The sequence below is a fragment of the Xiphophorus couchianus genome, chromosome 15 (genome assembly GCF_001444195.1).
Source record: "Xiphophorus couchianus chromosome 15, X_couchianus-1.0, whole genome shotgun sequence".
Taxonomy (NCBI): Eukaryota; Metazoa; Chordata; class Actinopteri; order Cyprinodontiformes; family Poeciliidae; genus Xiphophorus; species Xiphophorus couchianus.
The window spans coordinates 6,304,751-6,326,147 of NC_040242.1; the positions used below are offsets into that span (position 1 = coordinate 6,304,751).

A 21,397-nucleotide genomic window follows, 5' to 3' on the forward strand; every position below is an offset into this window, starting at 1 on the left:
CAACAAAAGTGATAGAACTTATAAAAGGACAAATGTAAGAGAAGAAATGATCACAAGATGAAATCAGTGCGCTTTCACTTACTCTTTTATTGAGTGTAGAGAAGAGCGCACTAGACCCCCTAGTGGACTCTTTTGATTATGGCGCCAACGCACCCCTCTTCCAGACAAAGGACCCAACTACATTCCTTGCACACCCCAAACCAAACTAAATTAATGCAGATAATCAAAACAATTAGATCTAATATTAACAAGATAAAATGAGTATTATACCCTGCAACAAAAGCATAACTCAAAGAGTAAAACGAAAATGTGACTAAGACAGCAAAAGACTGAAGTACCAGAAAACAGGAAGTAAACAATACACAGAGCACAAAGAAATCAGACCACCAAAATAAAACAAGAAATATTTTAGCTGTTCCTAGGACTGCGCTCTTCTGGACACTTTGGTTGTTCACACATACAGTAGAAACCAGAAGTTTACATAGACTGAATAAAAATATACTTTTAAATCAGACCAAAAGTTAGAATTACCAAACTTATTTATATGGTAAAAGATTTTTCTGTCAAGCTGTGGTATTATTAGTATTTTCTGCTATTTTGAAATGGTAACAAAATAATTATTTGCCAAGTTATCTACTACACAATTTAGTAGTCTTAAGAATGTCTCAAAGATTTAAAGGTCCAAATTTGGTAGTTCAACAAAAAATTATGTAAAAAAAAAAAACAAAAAACATTTTTCTCAGTTTAAAAAAAATAGTACCAACAAAAAGGATTTATTTGACTTTTTAGCACCAAAATTTAGAAAACAAATTAATGATTTGAAAGTTTTGCACACATCTTTATATACTAAAATATAAGATTTTGATTGACTATTTTCAGGAGCACATGCAAAGGGTTTTTTCCATCGACTGCCTCTTTGAGTGTAAACAAACCTGCTGTGAAGGCCATTAAAACTGTTTAGTCCTTCACTGCTGAAAGCACAGGCATATTATAAAGTTACAGCTCAACAACCTGTCAATCACTGTGTATGAATGCCTTATTTGAAAACATTTGGGCCCACATTGTGTGCAGCTATGTGTGTGTGGGCGTGTGTGTGTGTGTTTGGCTGAACATATCTATTCAAATGTGAGTGGGGTTATAACTCTGAACCTCACAACGCATGAAGGCAGAGTGTGTTGGAGCCAAGGCTGAAGATGGGGTCCCGTCTCTGGGGTCGAAGCCCTGGGCAGCCCTGGAGGGTAGTTTGGTCTCTGTTGGGACGGGCCGTGCCAAGATTAGTCTGGGATCGGACAACAAGGTAAGTCACAACTTGATGGACATTTATTTTCTCAATTAGGAATAGTATGTCTTACTTTTTCATAATTATGAGTTTACTGCATTATAAACATTAGCATAATTTTACTCACCAAATTTTTGGGGATTCCTAGATTTTCTGAATACTTCTGAGCTTGGTCATAGTGTAAGAATGTGGCTCTTTATTATGATCAATTGAATGACGCTGCTGGAGGAACTCACTTGAAAGGTTTTCCTGGACAGGCTTTATGAAGAAGATGAAGAGATGCTGGTTCTGACATGCAATGATGAATTGAATCGAACCTACACCGAGGGTGAAAGATCGCCTATTAAAAGCGTCAAAAGCAGAAATAATCCCCAGAGTGATGACACCAAAGAAAGCCAATCATCCACAGGTGAAAATGGACAGGTTTTCACACATGAAGATGACAAAACCTTGAAGGATAAACACAAAAGTCTAAGATCCACTGTTAATCCCAGGCTGGAGAGTCCAATGTTTGAAGAAACTGGAGCTGATGTACTCTCCACATCTGTTGACATCACTTCCGCAAACTCCTGTCCAATCAAAAATACAAAAGGCTTTGGCAAGGAAAAACAATTGTCTGAGATGCAAGGTAACAAGAGGGAGAAGAATTTAAGTTTAAACCAGAATCCAGAGAAAATGAGTACTTTCTGCATGGTACAGAGGTCTTCTAGAGGGAGACTCTCTGGCGATAGAAATAAGGAAAACGAAGAAGATGAAATGACGAGCACTCATAAGCTATTCATTTCACTTCAAAAAGAGCATGTCACCACAAATCTGGCCTCTCCAGTTCAGAGCCTCGGCACTGATGCCACAGCTCTGAATTCCCACCCCACCATCACGGCCTGGGAGGCGAGCTGGAACGTCACAAATGCCATCCAGGTATGTGGAAGCAGGTTGCATGTTCCCCAAAAATTTTAATTTTAATTCATTTTATTTCATGTAAGAATAAAAACCTTCCCTTCAAATTTAATCAACATCCAAACTAACACAAAGCAATTATTTTGTGAACAAAAACATTAAAAGTAGCAAATTTATGGTGAAAAAAACCTTTTTCAAATTTATTTATGCAAACAGCTTTAATCATCTACCTCCAAGATAAATCACCGGATGCTGTAGGCAACAAATTAGTAAAGGTCAACCAGCAACACCCAGTGAAAGGAACTTGAGTGAAGTCACCCCCAGCCATCAACCCTCCCACCTTATTCAAATGAAACAAAGATGGTGTCAAACTTTTTGTAGCATAGTTGATTGACACCCTATTTGTTTGATTCTGAAAAAGTGGGGGGCTAGTTGGCCGTTGAGCTCTGGAAATATTTATTAATATCTTTAAAAAGAACATTTTTGTTGCATAAACCAGCACAAACGTTTGACTCTAATTTTGTTTGATTTGAAGAAGGAGTTGGGGGAGGATTTCACTCAGGTCAACTTACCTTCATCTAGTTTCTTAAGTGTTTCAGAATGATCAATTTGTACAGTGTTTCCCTTTCTTTTTGAGTTATTTATTTCAAACTAGTGCTACTTTAAAGACTAAATTGCAACTTTTAAGAGCCCTAATGTTTTTCTTCTGATTACTACATTACACACCATTCCCCCTCTTTCTTGGAAACCTTTTTTAAGCCGTTTCTCTAAAAGACAAATGCAAAATGTAAATGCCAAATGCTGCGGGTGTTAAGCTGCTCACTGCATTAAAAAAGCATCAAGCATTTTGCATTCTATTTAATTTGCTCTTATTGTGTGTGTGTGTATTTTTTTTTTATAGATTACCAGACAATGCTTTGTAGTCTCAGAGGCTGTTTGTCAGACACTCTCTCGTCTTCATTATCAAATTAAGTGTGAATCAAATCATAAAAAATAAAAAAAATCTCCTGGTCACTCGGAGTCTGCATTGCAGTAAAACTAATAGCTCATCATGCTGCAAATGCTGGGCTGTATTCAACCACTCATGTAAATGTACTCTTTCAATGAATGGCTGTAGTGTAATTGAACAGCGTCACTAGGTCCGTTGAGAATCCATTATGACATTAGGGCATCAATATCCAGCCGTACAAACACACACACACACAAAAAAAACACACACAAATGCTGACAGTGCACATCCCTTTAGGAGATGGGGGAATATGCATTCAATGTCTGTGTTTTTAATGAAAAAATTATTTTTAGTCGCTCTTAATACAGTTATCATCCAGCAAATAATGATTACAAGATAAACAAGTATAGTATGTGCATGGTTTGTTAATATGAGTATATTTATCTGAATGCCAGGATTTTTTTCTTTTTTCCTTATCGGAGAGTTTTCTGTGTCAGTTCAGACAAAGATGCACGTTTTCAAAGAAAAAAACATTTTACCATTTTATCTTACCTCTTTAAACTACCTATTAAAACTAATAGTGTACTCCTAATTGTTGCAGCTAGAAAATTGTATAAAAATACAGTAAAATTATCTTTTTTTGCAAAAGGTTTGTGTATATTTTCATGAATTCTGCCACAATAAAGGTAATTTGAGGATCTCCTTATGTAAAAAGTTTCACCTTTTATCAAGCATTTTTCTTTGATTTATTTATTGATGCCCTTATAATTAAATGCCTGCCAACATAATAAACTTTTTATTATAGGGCAAATTTGCTGCTAAAAAATGCATAAAAACCAACTGCATCTCTCAGCGCTCTCGGGGTGGGAATATTTTGAAACTCAGTTTGATATCCAACCCAATTGTTAATGAGGGAGCACTAGAATGTGTGCCTGTGAGAAGATTTTTGTTTTATTTATTTATATCTCAGTGAGAAAGGCTGAAATTGATTTGATAGTCGGTGAAAAAAAACACCTTTCTATTTAGAGGAGATACTTTTCTTTAAATTGCTTTGAAAAATCAGAAACTGAGCTAATTCTGATTCTTTAATTCAGAAGCAAGTTGGTGAGGATAGATAACCCTGTTTTTGCTTAGTAATCAGTCCAGTTGTTCTTTCTCTATTCTTGTGAATCTTCTGCTTCAAAACACATTTACAAATATATTTCACTGGTTTTGGTAGTTGTATGTTGAAAATGATTTTTGAAAATTTGCCCTCTGTACAGTGTTTCCCAAAAATATTCAGAACGCTTAAATATGTCACATTTTGCCGTCCTACAGCCATATAATTAATTCTATTTTCTTGAGATTTTACATAGTACACCATAACAAAAAACACATAATTGTAAAGCAGCATGGAAAGAATATTTAATTTATAAAAGTCTTAGAATAACTACTTTGTGCTGCAGTTAGAGCTACATGTAGGAGTGCACACCGTATGTTTCTACCAGTTATGCACAATTAGAGATTGACCCTTTTTATTATTTGCAAACCAGCAGTCAGATATGATGGAGGGCATATGCTAAAATCAATGTTCAAGTCTTGTATTGATTCACAACTGGATTTAGATCTTGACTTTGACTGATGCTTTCAAACACATGAATGTGTTTGAAGTTAAATGTGTGAATGCCGCTCTCTGGTCGTCTGCTTAGAGTTGTCTTGCTTGAAGGTGAACTGATGGATCTGTCTAAAGTCTGTTGCTTCCTCTGAAAGAGGGTTTTGGTTTTTTTTGAGGATCTTCTTGTATTTCACTTCATCTAGCTTCCCATCAACCATGAACCGATTATTCCCTGCTAAAGAGAAGCAACATGGGAGCATGATTCTGCCACTGCCAAGTTGGTTGGGATTTGTGTGATAAGGTTGTTGTGCAATTTTCCATGGGGTTTGAAAGACAAACTAAAATATTCAGCCTATTGTCCTGTTGGTTGCACCAATTTACATTTATACTAAAGACAAATGTCACACTAGTGGATTCTCTTTTACTTATTTGTTCACTTCTGATGGCATTTACACTCAATTTGTTTTAGGGGTTTTAAAACAAGAGGGGCTGAATACAAATAATTTACACCAACGTTTACAATTTTCATTTGTAAAAGAAATTATTAACCATTCATCTGTTTCCTAACACTTCACAAGCATGTTGTATGTGTGTTTGTTTTTTAAATAAGACCTGACTAATGTCACAAAGTCTGAAGTTCAAGGAGTATCAATGCTTTTCCAAGGGACTAAAAATAAGCTTTCATGGGGTTTTTTTTCTGCAAAAAGTGATTAAGTGTAATTGTCACCACTAAGAATAATGAGCCTAGCAATTTATCCTGCATAATTTGGGGCTTAATATTTTCATTAACCATTGACCTAATAAGACGGCAGCTGAATAGTAAAAAAAAAGGTTGTTAAGGCAACATTTTTCTTTTTCATATTTAGTGAGAAATTATCCTAACTTTCAAACAGTGTCTAGGAAAGTAAGCCTGTCTCTCTTGACAGAAACTCTTCCTGTTTTGTATTGACTCTAGAATAGTAACACACTTTGATAGGACTCGGATATGGGAATTTCACTGTGATTTTAAAAAATGGCACTTTGTGTTATTTAAATGTCAAACCTGTCTGGTTTCTACTCATACCAGCTCCACCTAATCCCCTCATGATAGTGAAAAGACATTTTCCTGTCACTTTTTTTTAAGGAAAAGACATGTGCCTGCATAAAACATTGGAAATGACCTGAAGGGTGAAGCATTAGGAATTTTTCACTGGGAGAGTCCAGCTGTAGCAAAAGTGCTGACAAGTTACCATTGTAACCTTTTAAGGTGTAATACATGAAAACGATTGTGCACACTTTGTTGAATGCTTTATATAAAAATGATGTCTTAGTTATAAGACTGGAGAGAAAAAAGATGATAAAAAAACAACCATTTGTTTTCTCTCGAGCCAATCATGGATGTATTTCTTTCCTATATTATGGTCCTTTGTGATTGGGAGCTGCTTCAGGTTGTGCTCAGAGTAACCAATTAGCTGGCAAAAACACAGAGAGAAAAAGAAGTGCCGTGGAAGAGCAAGGGGAGATGAAATCAAATACTTGAGTGTCAGTTTTCTCTCAAACTGCTTTCATCCCCAGCCGCTCCATTTGAACATCAAAGCTCCATCAGCATATGCCTAACAGACAGCAGTTACCAAATAGAAACTTGAAAAGGGAGAATGTTCACTTGTCTGTTTATGTATCCACAGTGTGTGTTTGAGTCTGCGGTGTGTGATGTGCTTCCACGGATCTCTCAGTGAGCCTGTGTATCTGCATGTTCCAACATTCGAAACACAACAACTCCATCAAAGTAGCTTGTTGCCTCCTCTGATCTCTCATCATCCAACCTTGTGCTCTCTTACAGCGAGGCTTCACCTCTCCTTCCATCCTCTCTCTTGCTCTTGTGCCTCTTCTTCTTTCGTCCTCCACTGCCCTTCCCCCACAGCCCCCAGTATCCCACTTTCACCTCCCATCCCTCTCCTCCATCTTCCCTCTCTGGCAGTCTCTTACATTTCTGTCTTGGTGACGGGCCAAAGCTCAACTCGCCTCTTCTTTCTGCTCCTGCTGGTCTCCTGCATCCTCAGACTCTCCAGGCGTCTTGCCAAAACTCTCCTCTCGCCTTCTCATCATCCAATCATGAACAGTTCTTTCATCTCTTTTCTCTTCCTTTCCAGCTCAGCTGTCCTTAGTCCATGCGAGTTTGATTTATTTATTTTTTTTTAATATAATTTCATGGGTCTCTGTACAAAATACAGACTTATAAAGGTTATCTTACTAACAGAACCTTTTCATTTTTTGTCACATCGCAACTATATACCTTAATATGTTTTACTGGTATTTTTAAAGATCAACACACAATATTGCATTATTGTGATGTGGAAGAAAAAAAATATAGGGCAGGGTAATAAGTGAGGATTAAAGAGTCTTAGTCAGAGAAGCAGCAAATCAAAAGAAGATTGGTTGATCAAGTGGAATAGTCTATTTTGCAGTTCCTAAATTGGGATTTAATTGAAGGGTTAGAAAAGTGTTTAAGAACTCCTTTTAACTAAACAGTACAATGAAGACTGATTGTTTGGTCCTTGTCCTGAAGAGCATGATCGCTTGGATCAGACAACAGATTAGTTGTGCACACTGTCTCCATAGTGAGAAATTGTGGTGATGACAGCATCATGCTGTAGGGACTGTTTTCTTCAGCAGGGACAAGACAGCTGGTTGGAGTTAATGGGAAGACAGATGAAGGTAAATAGAAGTAATCCTGAAAGAAAACATGTAGAAGGCAGAAGACTTGAGACTGATCTGAAGGTTAAATCATAATGCAAATCAGCTTTAATGACACAAAGATAAGAAATTAAACTTCGGTTTCACCTGCTTTAATTTGAATAGCTCAAATAAATCCATATTTATGTTTTAGAATGGCTCAGTCAAAGCCAAGATTTAATTCCAAGCCTGTGCAAGACATAAAAATGCACATTTTATAAATCACAACAAACGTCTCTAAATACACACACGACTGTGCTGTAACAATATGTGAAATTTAAGTGTTCTACTACAGATTTCTGTAAAGCCTTGTAATACACAACCCCAGACTTTTATTTTACTTCATTCTGATTTCTTTGAACTATGGTTTAATTTAGCTGAAGGCAGATTTTTTCAATTTGGTAAATTGACTTCGTATTTGAAGGGATCCACAATTAGTCAAACATATTGGTCATTGTAATTTTCCTATTAACTTAAAAAATGTTGATTGTAATATGTAAAAACTCATAATTACTTCAAAAATTTTATATCTTTTGTTATATTTTTCACCCATGGAGGTCAACATTTTTTTTCAATGATGCAGTTAGGCCCTTTCTGTACTGGAATCTGCAGATAATTTAATCAAACGATTATTTTTTAAGAAATACAAACAAACAAGATACTGCAAACAAATCTACCAAAATAGACCCATAATAATAATAATAATAATAATTTCTTATTACATGTCTCCATTCACGTGCTATTTCTCTTACAGTTATATTTATGTCTTTTTGTTCTCTACTCCTCAACACTCTCTATTGACTGAGGAGATGGGCTCACCAGTTTGTCCCCCTCTATTGTTTTCACATAATGGTATGATCCTAAATCCTTGGCCTTGTGGCTAATCACAGCCTTGTGGCCAATCCTGTGATTGGTCACAAGGCTGCCATGCTAATAAGAACAAAGTGAGCAGAGCGGGCTCCGCTCAGTAGAGCCTAGTGATGGGATTTTCGGCTCCTTTTCGAGATGCGGCTCTAATGGCTCTTCTTACTGTGGAGAGCAGGCTCTTTCGGCTCCCAAACGGCTCCCCATATATATTTTTGACATTATTAATTAATTAATAGCTTAAACCTAATTTTATAATATTTTGTTTCATTATTGACGTTGTTAAGCACTTATGATGAGTAAAAATGCCGCATAACAATGCTATAGCAATACCGATGCGTGTGATGTCCGCATGTGCCTGTGCAGGTTGTTTGTCGAGCCTGCACGATAGGAAATGCTGACTTTGCACAGTCTGCACTCTGCCCTGGAGCTTGATGTAGCGTTAAAATTAGTCCAAATCTTGCTCCGTTTTCTGTCACTCATTTATTTTCACCTATTCAGTTCTCACACTGACTCCCCTTCTTTCTGTGCTTCTTGACCGCTGAGTGAGTGTCTGTACATAAACACCTGCCGACGAACGCTATACAGCTTGGCCAATTGCCTGCCTTTGCCACAAAAAAAGTGGAGATAAACTTTTTTTTCAGTGTTTTCCCGCCACATTATTAATTGAAACTATGTGTGGTTGGTCAGATGTGTGCAGCACACGCTTGACATGAGGGCAGTGGACCGACCGAGTGAAAAAACTCTCCGCTCTAGCACTGGCAGAAGAGCAAAACGCGCAAGGAGAGGGAGAAGGGGGGGAGAGACAGCGAGGCACCGCAGGACAAAAAAAAAACGATGTGGGGAAAAACTATCGGCTCTGGCACTTGCAGAGCACAAGCACAACGACAGGGAGGCGGAGAGACAGCGATATACTGTAGAAAAAAACCCGGCTCCCAAATAGGATCCTAAAACGGCTCCCATTGTGGAACCGGTTCCAATCGTTCACTTCAAAGAGCCGGCTCGTTCGCGACCGACACATCACTAGTAGAGCCACTGAAAGAGTGAGAGCTGAGCAGCGAAATACAAAAAAGGTGGGGAGATGTCTCTACCTCTCATAGGGTCTGCTCGTTGAGCTGCTGTGTTTGTAGCCCCGCCCTTATAATGAGGAGCAGTTGGCGTTGTTTACGACTCTAGAGCCAAATCGTTACCGACCCATCACTAATTTGTACAAGCGAAACCGATTAAAGATCTAACAGGTGGTCGTTACCCTCATACACTAAAACCAACTGCCACGGCTAGCAAGCGAAAGACGCTGAAACTTAAGAGACAGGCAATGCTGGAAGCTCTCTTTAAGAAAAATGAAGCTATTACTATTGTCCCCAGTACCAAATGTGAAATCACGGACCTGACACCGGATGTTACCGGACAAGCCACAGAGCACATCAACTGCTTACCTGTTCACGCAGTCCAGCCGGAGATATGTATTATTCATTGTTGAATTTATGAAGCTGAAGGTGGCGGCAGCAACACAAACACCAGCAAATTATTTCTTTTCCCCCGTTTGGTCCTTCCTCATCTTCATTACCCCTTGTGATTTTTACATATCCATCAATTTCCGGTTCAAATTGAAAAGGCTTCAGGACATTACCCTACTCTGTTTTGACGAGCTAGCACAATCAGGCCTAGCATGTAATTTACCAGGAATGCATTGCAGTGTAAACAACATGGCGTGTGACAATATTTTATTTAAATTTATAAAAAACCAAACAGCCTGTATTTCTCAAATAAAGTATACTGTTACAGCAAATTGTACATCCCTTTAACTTTCTTTTTGGCTTGAGTTGCAATATTTTGCTTTATCAACAAACTACAGACTAATTAACCAGGTGAAGTAAAAAAAAGGGACATTCTGTTAACATTTTATTGCAGAGCAATATCTTTATTCTGTTATATAGAACATACAGAAAACAAGGGGGATAAAGGAAATGGCAGCATACAAAGTAATTTAATCTTTCAATAGCTTAGAGCTGCATGTTAACCATACCATTTAGGAGGAAAATATATTTTCAATTCATTTTCCATATTTTTGATTATTAAACCTTCTTCATGGTGATCACAAATTTGTGGAAGGCAGAATTTTGTTGAGTTTGAATTTTAAAATGAACATGGATACAATTTAAATTCAGGTTTGTGTTTTACACATCTGTCAAAGATTTCTTACTGCCAAACACATAAAAGTAACAAAAACCATAAAAACGACATCATTTTTAATTTAAACAAGGACAAAGAAAATTAAACTATGAATCATGTTAAATCTGCTTTGTTGCAACCTTTAAATTACAAAGAGTTTTAGAATCGCCTTATGACTACTTGCTCTTTTCAATCTCAGAAATTCCTTTTTAATTAATTTTTCAAATTTTTTTTACTCTTTTTACTTCCTCAGGGTATATTTGTATTGGGATTGCCATTTGCTCTGGTTCAATCAGGTTATATGGGGTTGATGGTGCTTGTTCTATCAGCCTGGGTCTGCAACCACACAGGAAGGAGGTTGGTGGCCTGTTTGTACGAAGAGGAACTCAGGTAAACTTTCTATTACGGTACACTTGTTCAGCTTAAGATTTTAATTAGAGCCAGTCTAGTTTCACGGTCCTAACATTACTGCATGCTATATTTGAGATCACATTGTTTTATTACACAGCAATGCATAGTGAATTTGTTTTTCTGTATTTTTTGTGGAAAATCTAGCTCTGTGTCAAAAGTCAGAGTCCGACACAGCTACCAGGATATCATGGACGCCTGCTGTAAAGGACTGTGGCCAAACTGGTCAGTAGTTGGAGGATGGATGATCAATATAGCCCAGGTAAAACTGAATCTGCTCAGAACTTCTGCTTCACCAATCCACAGAAAACACTCCTCACAGGTTTTCCACCCTGGATTAGTTTTTGACATTAATCTGATTTTTGAGAACCACATCAGCAATATCTTCACAACTGCCGTTTTCTATCTGTCAAACGTTGCTCGCGTTTACCCTTCAGTCTCCTTCTTCACCTCTGAAACTTCCATTTTCACATTTATCATTTCTTGATTCGTTTACTGTGACAGGTTCATCTGGGGTTCACTCTCCAAAATCCACGACCAACTCCAGTACACCAAGAGTTCAGCAGCACACCTTCTCAATCACTCCCACACCAGAGATCATATCTGAAAAACCTCCACTGACTTCCATTCCCTCAACCGATTCAATTCAAAGTCTTTTAGCCGACCTTCAAAGTGTCTTTGTGAATCATGTAAAGCTTTTTATAAATAAATATTATTCTTTGTTGGATTAAAAAAAGCTTGCATTAATCCTAAGACTATAGTGACAATTTAAGGCACGATAGCCTCTTGATTTCCCACAACATTCAGTAACTGGACATGGGGAAAATCTCTGTTTCTAGGTAATTGAACTGCTGATGACCTGCACCCTGTATCTGCTTGTTTCCACCACTCTGCTGTGTGACAGTCTGTCAGCAGTGGCTCCTCCCAGATCAGCGTGTTCACTGATGTCGCTGATGTTCCTTCTGCCCTGCTTGCTGCTAACTGATCTCAGACCAGTCTCCATGCTCAGCCTGCTCTGCTCCCTGGCTCACATACTGATAAGGTGATGGAAATAAAGTAGAGACATATTTTACTTTTCCCGCAGAACTGTGGAAAGTAAAAAGTGATCCACACACATGTAAGGCCAATGCATCATTTTTAAGATGTGAGGTGGACAGTCTAATATGCTCTTATTCTCACTCCTACAATCTTGTTGCAGCTGCTGCTGGGTTGGCGCTTTTCTCACCTGCTGCTGACTACTTTTGCTGTTTGCTTGATTTATTTCTAATGCCTTTTTGAGCCTGTTTTGAGCCAAGAAGTGCAAAGATGAGGGTAGATATTGTCTGCTTCAGGAGTTCTGAGAGCTGTCTGGTCCCTTTTTTGCTTTTTAATCTTGTGGACCAGCACATTACATCTTAGTTCTGACTATGGTAATTCTAGACACTTTTTTAATCTATTCAGTCCACTCTGCTGCACCATTTGATTAATTAACTTGCAGGAGCAAAGAAAAAAATGGTCGAAAGCATGCAACTACAGTATATCTCAATATGACTAAAGTGGTGCTTGAAAGGTTACCCATTTTTCTGAATAATTTTGATCAAACAGATAAACAAACCAAAGAGAGAAGTCAGGGGGTTATTAAAAAATCTTTCTTATATTGAACCCAAAATATAGCCGAAGGCATTTTGTTGCAAGAAAAAAAAACTCTGCGTTTGAGCATATCAACCAAACCCTCCTTTAATAAAAGCGTGTGTAAAAAAGACTAATGGAGGAATGCAGACAGGAAATGGATATTCAACAGGATGCAGTAAGAAAAAAAAAACAAATCTAGGCAAAAATGGTCAGCAAGACATTAAAAACGACAGCAACAAAATGTTTATAAGTACTGGCAGCAGCAATTGTTTAATAAATGGTGTGATGACCTGGAAGCTAAGCAGAATAAGGGCTAGAAATGTCGACCTACAACAGTCTGAAATACAGAAATATCAACCAATCTGAAATTCCTGGAATTCCAGCATTATTCCAGCATCATGATTTAAAAAAAAGACATCTGAATAAGGACGTCTTCATTTAGTCACTCAGTATGTTCGCCAAAGAGTTTTCTGTGATATTTTTGAAAAATAATTTGAAGAACGTAGGTTATGTACCACGACAGGCACGTGAAATTAACAAAGATGTGTATGGAAATGACATACTCATCACAATCTGAGTTTAAGCTGTTAAATATATACAACTGATCTAATGATTATTCATTTCCTAGTTATTAGTTGATCTGAAACGTCGACTGAAAAATAATTCTGCAAAGTCAGTAATTCAAAACATTACTTTTCTGAAAGAACAATGTTAGGTTAGTAAGTTTATGCATATCAACACCACTATCATAAGCAGAAATCAAAGGCAAGGCCTAATGAGTAATTGCAAGCTGAGGAAATAACAATAATTTGGAATTAAGGCAGGAAAAATTGAATGACTGATGATAGGAAACTTTCCAGCACCACTCTCAAGTGTGTTTTTTCTGTGTTCCAGTAAAGGAAACAATTAAAGTCTCCCAAATGTTTAAAAATAATTTTATTACTATTATTTAAGAAGATCATATCTTTTTCTTTATCTCTTGTCTCTTTGTCAGCCTGTTAGTCATATTGTACTGTCTGAGTTGTGCCAGCAACTGGTCCTGGTCCTTCCTCTCCCTCTCTGTGGACCCAGAAGACTTCATTGTCTCAGTAGGTGTCATCATCTTCTCCTACACCTCGCAGATCTTCCTCCCTGCATTAGAGGGGAGCATGGAGAATAGAAGGCAGTTTGACACCATGCTGGGGTGGACCCATGGAGTTGCATGCATCATGAAAACTACTTTTTCATTACTGGTAAGGTACAACTGGATGGCTCAGACTTGATGCCTTGTATTTATTTATTCGGCATTTTGTGGGGGCATCTGACAAAGAAACGGGGTATAGACAGAGTTTCAAATGCACGTTCACGTACAGCTCTTTCAGACAGCATGTGTGATACAGATGGGACAGAAAACAAGGCACACTGGGTTAGGCACATTTTTTGAAGTGTTTCTTCCCTGCAGGCGGTGTTGACTTGGGGACCAGAGACCAGTGAAGTCATCACTGACAACCTGCCCCCTAACCTTCGACCTGTTGTCAATCTGTGTCTTCTTGCAAAAGCTCTTCTGTCCTACCCTCTGCCCTTCTACTCCGCTGCTGAAATTCTTCAAACATGTTTGCTTAGAGGTGAGATTGATAGAAACTTACCCAGATTGCTTCTCCCAGCAATTCCCGGTGTCATACAGAAAAATAATATTCAATTTCAAAAAATGTTTTAAGGTTTTATTTTAAAGGTTCCACATCTAGTTGTGAGGATGAACATGGTCATTCATTTTGACCAAGAAACCAAGATCATACAGATCACAACACTCCTCATCGATTTGTTCCTATGTTAATTCTTATCAAATATTAGAGATTATGATCTCTGATTAAAACATATAAAAAGCTCAATTATAGCATTTTTTTTCACCATATGTCTTTACTGTTTACTTGAAAGTTTTGTCAGAAATTACTCCAAAAAAGTTCATTTAAAAATGGCAAAAATAATGAGTAGCAAGGGACAGAGATGACAAAGTCTAGCCCGCCACGTAACTAATTATTTGTGGTTCTTTTCCATGTCTCATAAAAAACAAATATTTAACTTCAGGTTAATTCTTGGGCTGCTCCCAAGAAAGTTTAGAGGTTTTAGACCATAAATGTAATGTCACAAAGCTAATCTGTTCTTCTTCAACTCATAATGGTGTTTGCAATAGCCTTGTGAGCTTCAAGCCATTGCAGCAAAGTTAAGCAGCTGGTATTGGATTGAAATATGTATATTTGACTTTAAATCTATTTATGTAATTGGATTGAATTGACAATATATTTATGCATCAAAAATAGATGTTTTTTGTTTGTTTTTTTCTGTTTTTGTAAAGTAGATTTAAGATGACATTCTATGATTACAGGCACTCTGTCTGTGAGCTTAATTTAACTAAAATAAAATTACCTTTATGTGGCCAAAGGGGGTTGCTAGTTTCCACCCTTGTTTCCAGGATTAGTGGTTGGCTTTTCAATATAAGTTGGTCTTCACCTCAATTAATATTACTTAAGATTACAACTACTTCTGTTAGAAGATAAGATCATTAGTAGTTTTGTAGATCAGGTCAATATTGTCATATTTGTATGCTGACATAAACTTGTAAAAGAAAAATGGGTTCAGCTTAGCAATAAGTATTAGTTGTCAGAAGTTTAATGTAGCATAAGAAGATAATCAAGTAACAATTAAAGATGTTGAAACATTTAAAGAAAAAGTTAATCTATTACATCATCTGTTAACACCTAGGTCTTACTGAAAGTTTAGTTTAGTACTTCCATATGTAGGAGCTACTTCTCCTAAATGTTAATAAAAGATATGCATATGATCTAGTAGTTCCTCAAATTTTATGAAATTAAACAGTTTGGAAAACCAAGAGTCATTGCTGAGCAAACCACAAGCAAAAGTTCCTTGCATGGTCAGCAGAGCTTGCCACTAGCAAAAGATCTCTTTCCAACCTTTCTCCTTCGATCTCTCTCCAGATGCTTCCCTCTCATCTTCTTCCAAACAGAGAAGTCAAGGAGTCTCTTGTCCAACTGTGATGGTTCGTGGCGCCTTGTTGTTGTCTTCGTACTTGCTGTCCCTGCTAGTGCCCAGGTTTTCCCTGCTAATGGGGCTGACAGGGAGTGTGACTGGAGCAGCGATGACACTCATACTTCCATGTCTGTTTCATCTCAAGCTGCAGTGGGGAAGACTCACTGTGCAGGACCGACTGATAGATATGTCTATTCTGAGTCTGGGGGTTGTATGTAGTGTTGCTGGTGTGGTTTGTTCAGTGAAAAGAATGTTGGGAGACCTTTAAGACGTTTAACTAAATTAAGTTAGAAAATAAATTAAACAGGTAATTTTGGGTAGTTTTTTTGTGAGTGTTATGTTACCAATCTTACTTTGTTTTACCATATTTTTTATTTCTAAATGGAAAGTGATCTTTCTTTCTCTAGAGGTCAAAGTTGTTCAAACCCTTGAAAGAAATCGTGTGCATTCAGAAAGGACTATTTAAACAGACCCTGCAGGAAAATGGAACATTTTTAATGAAAATTGGTTAACCTCTCAAATATAGTTTATTCTGTAAATAAGTGAAAATACTGTATTTATATCACAGAATACATTATACTAACCGAGTAGCTAAAACACACAAAAATTTAAGCATGTGTGTAATGGTGAACCTTGACTAAAATATGTGACTGGAGAGTAAATGAGTATAAAATCGTCTTGTATTTACTACATAAATAGCATTTAATGTGTACAAATACAAAAAATTTATTCTATAACACAGTTGGTGCCTAACACCATTAACCGTTTCTTTATGTACTGAATTTTTTGTTAATTAGATTGAGTTCTTTTTCAGGGGTCAACATCTTCACAGAAATACCCAAAATATTCTTCCACTGCTTGAACAAACCAATTTTAGTTAAAGGTTACTGTAGCTGGTGAGGACACAATTCAAACCATTAATGTGGGAGGTCAAGGGATTCTTTTAAATTTTCAAAACCTCTATTTTGAAACTATGTAGAGAAACATATTTTTCTCTACATATATTGTACATAATTGGAAATAGATTACAGACTGTGGTTATATTGCCCTTAAGTCTGTTGAAGATGTAAACCTTCACTAAGAAAAAATATAATCTTTACAACTATGTTCCTGCCAACTGTGTTCCATGTGTCCTTGTAAAAGAAATGTGACATTTCATTAATTAAACTAATGAAATTTTAAACTCTCTTTTCTCGTGCTATCTTATGTGTTGAAGATGTTAAAGTTGATATTGAAAACGAAGAGATTGTCACAAAGCTGGTAGTGCACTGAAAAACATGCTGCTTTGCTTTCACATGATGTCATGTAGTATGACTAATACAGCTCAATAATGATTCATATGGAATCATATATCATATCCTAATACTGTACATTAGGATATGATATGAAATGAAATGAAATGAAATTTATTCGAACATGATACAAATATAAAAATAAAATAGTGCACAGTAACAAGAAGTGCATAAAAAAGAAGAGGAAATACAGATTTTTTGTTTCAGTTAACATATCATGCTCAAAATGGGGTAGGAAGAAGTGAGAACTTATAAACTCCTACCCCCTATGATACATTAAGATGCATTGCCAAGATCAACTTTGTCGCAAAGAGCCAAATTGTATTTGTTTATAATTTCAGCCACCAAAAAAACAAATGCAAAGTGTATAAATGCCTCTGCCAGAAAATAAAAACTAGCCACAACATTCATGATACAGTCAGGATACAAACATAGGCCTTTACTGTCTCCATTTGGGAGGTTTAATTATTGAGAAAAAATAATATTTTTATGACTAAGGGAATACATTTATGATATTAAAACGAAGACATTCTAAGAAGAATTATCCCGAAACCTCTGGTGTACCCCTCAAATCACTAAATACAAATAAAATCTATAAATTCAACTTTAAATTAAGTCTGCAAAACTGTCAGTGTGTGTTTTCTACGTGATGTGTTGAAAGTAATAAATCTTGACCTGGTGGTCAGATCTCATACAAATTAAATTTCAATGCTGATGTCATGGTGGTTCTCAGTTGGTGAATGACTGAATGACTACAGAAGGTCACTGTGCCTCTGCTTGATAAAAATCCTCCCGTACCACAGCCAGTTTTATCAAATACTTCCAAAGATGAAACATAAACACAGAAGATATTTTTTCAAGTGTGAATACTTGGGATTGCAGCTCATATTTGTAATTGGACTCTTTTTTTTTTTCCAAGAGACACTATTCTGACAAAACCATGTGTTTCTTCTTTGTTCAGATGCAATTTTGCTAACATTACTGAAGCATTACTTTGTTAAATAGATTTTTATTTCGTCTCTACTATTAATGCCACAGTCCTTCACATTTTTTTTTTCTTATTGAAGAATGTAAAGACTGACAAACTTTTTTAGCAGCTTTTCAAAGTAAGACCTTCAGGTGACCTTTCAGGGTTATTCACTTTTTCAAAGATTAGCAGTAGTTTAAAACGTCTGGGTTTATTGAAAGATTATAGGAAATTACCTTCATATATAGATGGGTAATTTTCCAGTATTGCTGATGTCTTTCTGCCTTGATGCGTCATTTGGAGAAAATTTCATAAGGATTGTAAAGGGTTTTTGTATTGCTTGGAAATTCAGACGTGATGTGCAATGTCCATGAGAATAAACTTATCTATCTACAATGAGTCCCATAAGAATATATTGTACTTGTAAATCTCAGGATGTCATTTTTCTCATACTCCATGGTCAGTTATCAGATGCCTGAAACATTTCTCCTTTCAGTGCAGACAGATGAAGGCTCTTTCTAGCCATCCATATCTTCAGGACTCATCCCAGACAAAATGTAAATTGAACTAATCTGCATTCGGCCTGGTCAAAGCTAACATTTCTTTGCTAGTAGCAATGCTTAGAAAATAGACTGCATAGGAAGTCCAAATGTAGATTTCTCAATTTCCTCTTAAGCACTGGTTACAAGAGTTTGCTATTCATGCAAATGTCTAGATCTTCACATCACTCACTTCTTTACTTGTGAACAAAGTCCAGAGACATATGAACCCATCCACATAAGCAAGGCATTCATCCTTGACTTCACTGTGGACTGGTAAATTAAGAATTGCTTTTATATTATGTTTTTAATACCTAATACCTTGTTATCAGCTATTATTGTACTCATCCCCAAAATGTATTAACCAGCTGGAGCTATTTGTTCTTTTGTCTTTTGTGATAAATGATGCAGTTCATGCGCTTTGTTTTCGCTTCACCTTTTATTTTTGCTTGAAATAATACTGGTGATAAAAGAAGGTGCACAAAAGCAGAAAGCTATTTTGTAAACAGTGGAATCAACAACAGCTACCTTAGCTTAGCATTAGCAGAGTGTTTAGCTTTCACCTTTAGAATCTGAGGTGAGGGGAAAAAATTGAAAACTTCTATGGACCCCTTTCCCTTGGTTAGTGAAAGGGGATAGAATGACAGTTGTTGAGAGCAATTGAAGGATATTTAATGAACAAAAAAGCAGTTTGATGCAGAAGTGGGGAAAACAAAGAAAAAAATTGTTGCGGTGGCTGGATAAAGTGGAGTCTTTTCAGCATTTCCCAGATGAATAAACAAAACCGGAAAATAGCTGCGGCTACCAAACAGCATGACGAACAATACGAAAGGCAGGGGGGGCAGCGGGCCCCTGGCCCGGTCGCAGAGGGGGCCCGGATGGGAGGCAGAATATGACTTCAGGGATCCAAGCCTCTATCATGTCTGATGAAAGCTGGAGAAAGTGGGCCCTCTCCTGTTGAGTATGGTCTATGTAGGATTATATAGACTGGTGCCCCAGTAGATTATATAGTAGGCTGCCCCAGTCATTGTTTACTTATGATTGCTAAAAACTTTACAAGACCAAATAATTTTAGTGTCATAGTGGGTGTAAAATATTGAATAAAATGTTGTGCTACATGACTGACTTTATTTCCACTCTTACATTTAACTTTATGACACACAAAATTACAAGTGGATCGTCCATATTGTCTCCAAGTGTATTCTGGGTAAAGCTTGTCACCAGCCGTCATCATCATCAGTCACTTGGCAACAGATGGCAAACTAGCTAGAGCAATTTTACGGACTAAGATAAGTTAACGAGTGGAGCTCCATGGAGTGGCAAAGTGAAAAGGATGGAAAAAAGAGAGCAAGGAAAAGCTAAAAACTGGATGCATATTTTGTTCCTCGTCTTGGAGGTGAACTGGAGTTTTTTGTTGGCAGCTATTAGGACCCGCCAAAACTGCTAGCCCAGCGAAGGAGCCGGACTTACGGAAGAGGATTAGGGCCACCAAAAAAAAAAAAGAATTCTGACTTTAAAGTCAGAATTCTTTTTTTTAAAGTCAGAATTTAAAAATAAAATTAAAAAATCTGAGATTCTGAGACTCAGAATTCTGACTTTCTGACTTTCAAGTCAGAATTCTGAGATTAAAGTCAGAATTCTGAGATTAAAGTCAGAACTCTGAGATTAAAGTCAGAATTCTGAGTTTAAAGTCAGAATTCTGATATTAAAGTCAGAATTCTGAGTTTAAAGTCAGAATTCTGAGATTAAAGTCAGAACTCTGAGTTTAAAGTCAGAACTCTGACTTTAAAGTCAGAATTTTGAGATTAAAGTCAGAACTCTGAGTTTAAAGTCAGAACTCTGAGATTAAAGTCAGAACTCTGAGTTTAACAGTTTTGGGTCAAGACAGCAGTATGGCGTTTATAGTTAAGGTTTACATTGGAGCCGCCTGGAAGAGCATCTTCCAGATCGTCCAGTTTGTGTGAACTGCGGTGCGCCGAGTTACAAAAATGGAGGTGCACGGGGTGCTGACACGCTGCGCATGCGGCGCGTGCCTCTGGTTCAACGCTGAGGTGTGAATCCTGCAGTGACTTGCAGGTAAGATTTATAGCTGGCGAGGCACTGACTTAATCGCAATCAGATTTACAAATATAGACCCCCTGAATGTTATTGTTTACATGAGGAAATTCCCCGCATGCGGACTGTTAGAGATTTTTTGGTATTATCATTTTATTCTTACTCTAAATTCATATACGTTGTCTGTGGTTCTTTCTTTTATTTAGGTTCGAAAGGAAAATACCTATCACGGACAAAGATGGAAGGCAAAAAGACAATTCTTTAACATGTCATACATGGATTTTCAGAATGACATAGTCGCTCTCTGTGATGGTAAAACTTGTAAGCTCCACTGATGCGGGCATGTCTATGTTGTAAAGTAAAATTATCATGAGCTCTATTATTTGGGTATAAAGGGCCCGCTCATTAGCCCCACCCCCCGGCCTGACTCTAACTTGTTGCGCTAGTGATGAAAGGGGTTGAGGTTCTTTTTCTTTTGGCTCCGGGCGTCACTCTCCGGCCTGGGGCAAGCGCCATCAGAGGGGCTGTTGCAGCGTGTGGCTCAGGAAAGCTACGCTCGGCTGTCACACCTTTGTAGCGCTGCAGTTCTTTTTTCTCAGAACTGTGGCAGCGATGGAATCAGACAGCCTCTCTTTTTGGGGAATTTATAATTCAAAGTTTCTTTCTGCAGAATTTCAAACAACTTAGGGTCAAGGCTTATTCTTTGGTCAGAATTCAGCCAATATTCTGGTAGACTAAATATTTACATTGTATCCAGGGTTACTTCGAAGATGTTTTATCTTACTTCCTTTATTGAAACTCTTCCTCTTCTTGCTCCTGAAAAGGGGGTAGTGAATGAGATTAATAGTTTCTATAACAGTCTTTTTCTCTGTAGGTAGCTCAATCCTTCATGGCTGAGATCTAACAGTATGTAAAACTATATTGTAAGGATGCAGGGAATCAATTTCACGTACTTTTGCATTTTACTGTTACACTGTCCTCTGTGACCAGGTATTCATTGTCTTCAGTCAGACATTACAAACTGGAATTGGGGT

The 21,397-nt window shown here is 37.2% G+C and overlaps 1 protein-coding gene and 1 long non-coding RNA gene across 2 annotated transcripts; one reads left to right on the forward strand and one right to left on the reverse strand.

Annotated features, from left to right (window-relative positions):
• The first annotated feature begins 1,157 nt into the window (after positions 1–1,157).
• LOC114158293 (vesicular inhibitory amino acid transporter-like) lies at positions 1,158–16,186 on the forward strand. The gene is made up of 8 exons (XM_028039655.1): positions 1,158–1,297; positions 1,537–2,197; positions 10,721–10,857; positions 11,023–11,137; positions 11,715–11,917; positions 13,481–13,718; positions 13,928–14,090; positions 15,459–16,186. The coding sequence occupies exons 1-8, from the start codon at positions 1,194–1,196 to the stop codon at positions 15,776–15,778; spliced, it is 1,941 nt and encodes a 646-aa protein (XP_027895456.1). The 5' UTR covers positions 1,158–1,193; the 3' UTR covers positions 15,779–16,186.
• On the reverse strand, positions 6,352–9,965 carry LOC114158294 (uncharacterized). Its single transcript, XR_003598382.1, has 2 exons — positions 9,732–9,965; positions 6,352–7,429 (listed from the first exon to the last, which is right to left on the reverse strand). It is a non-coding gene; the product is annotated as an uncharacterized LOC114158294 (long non-coding RNA).
• Positions 16,187–21,397: the final 5,211 nt, after the last annotated feature.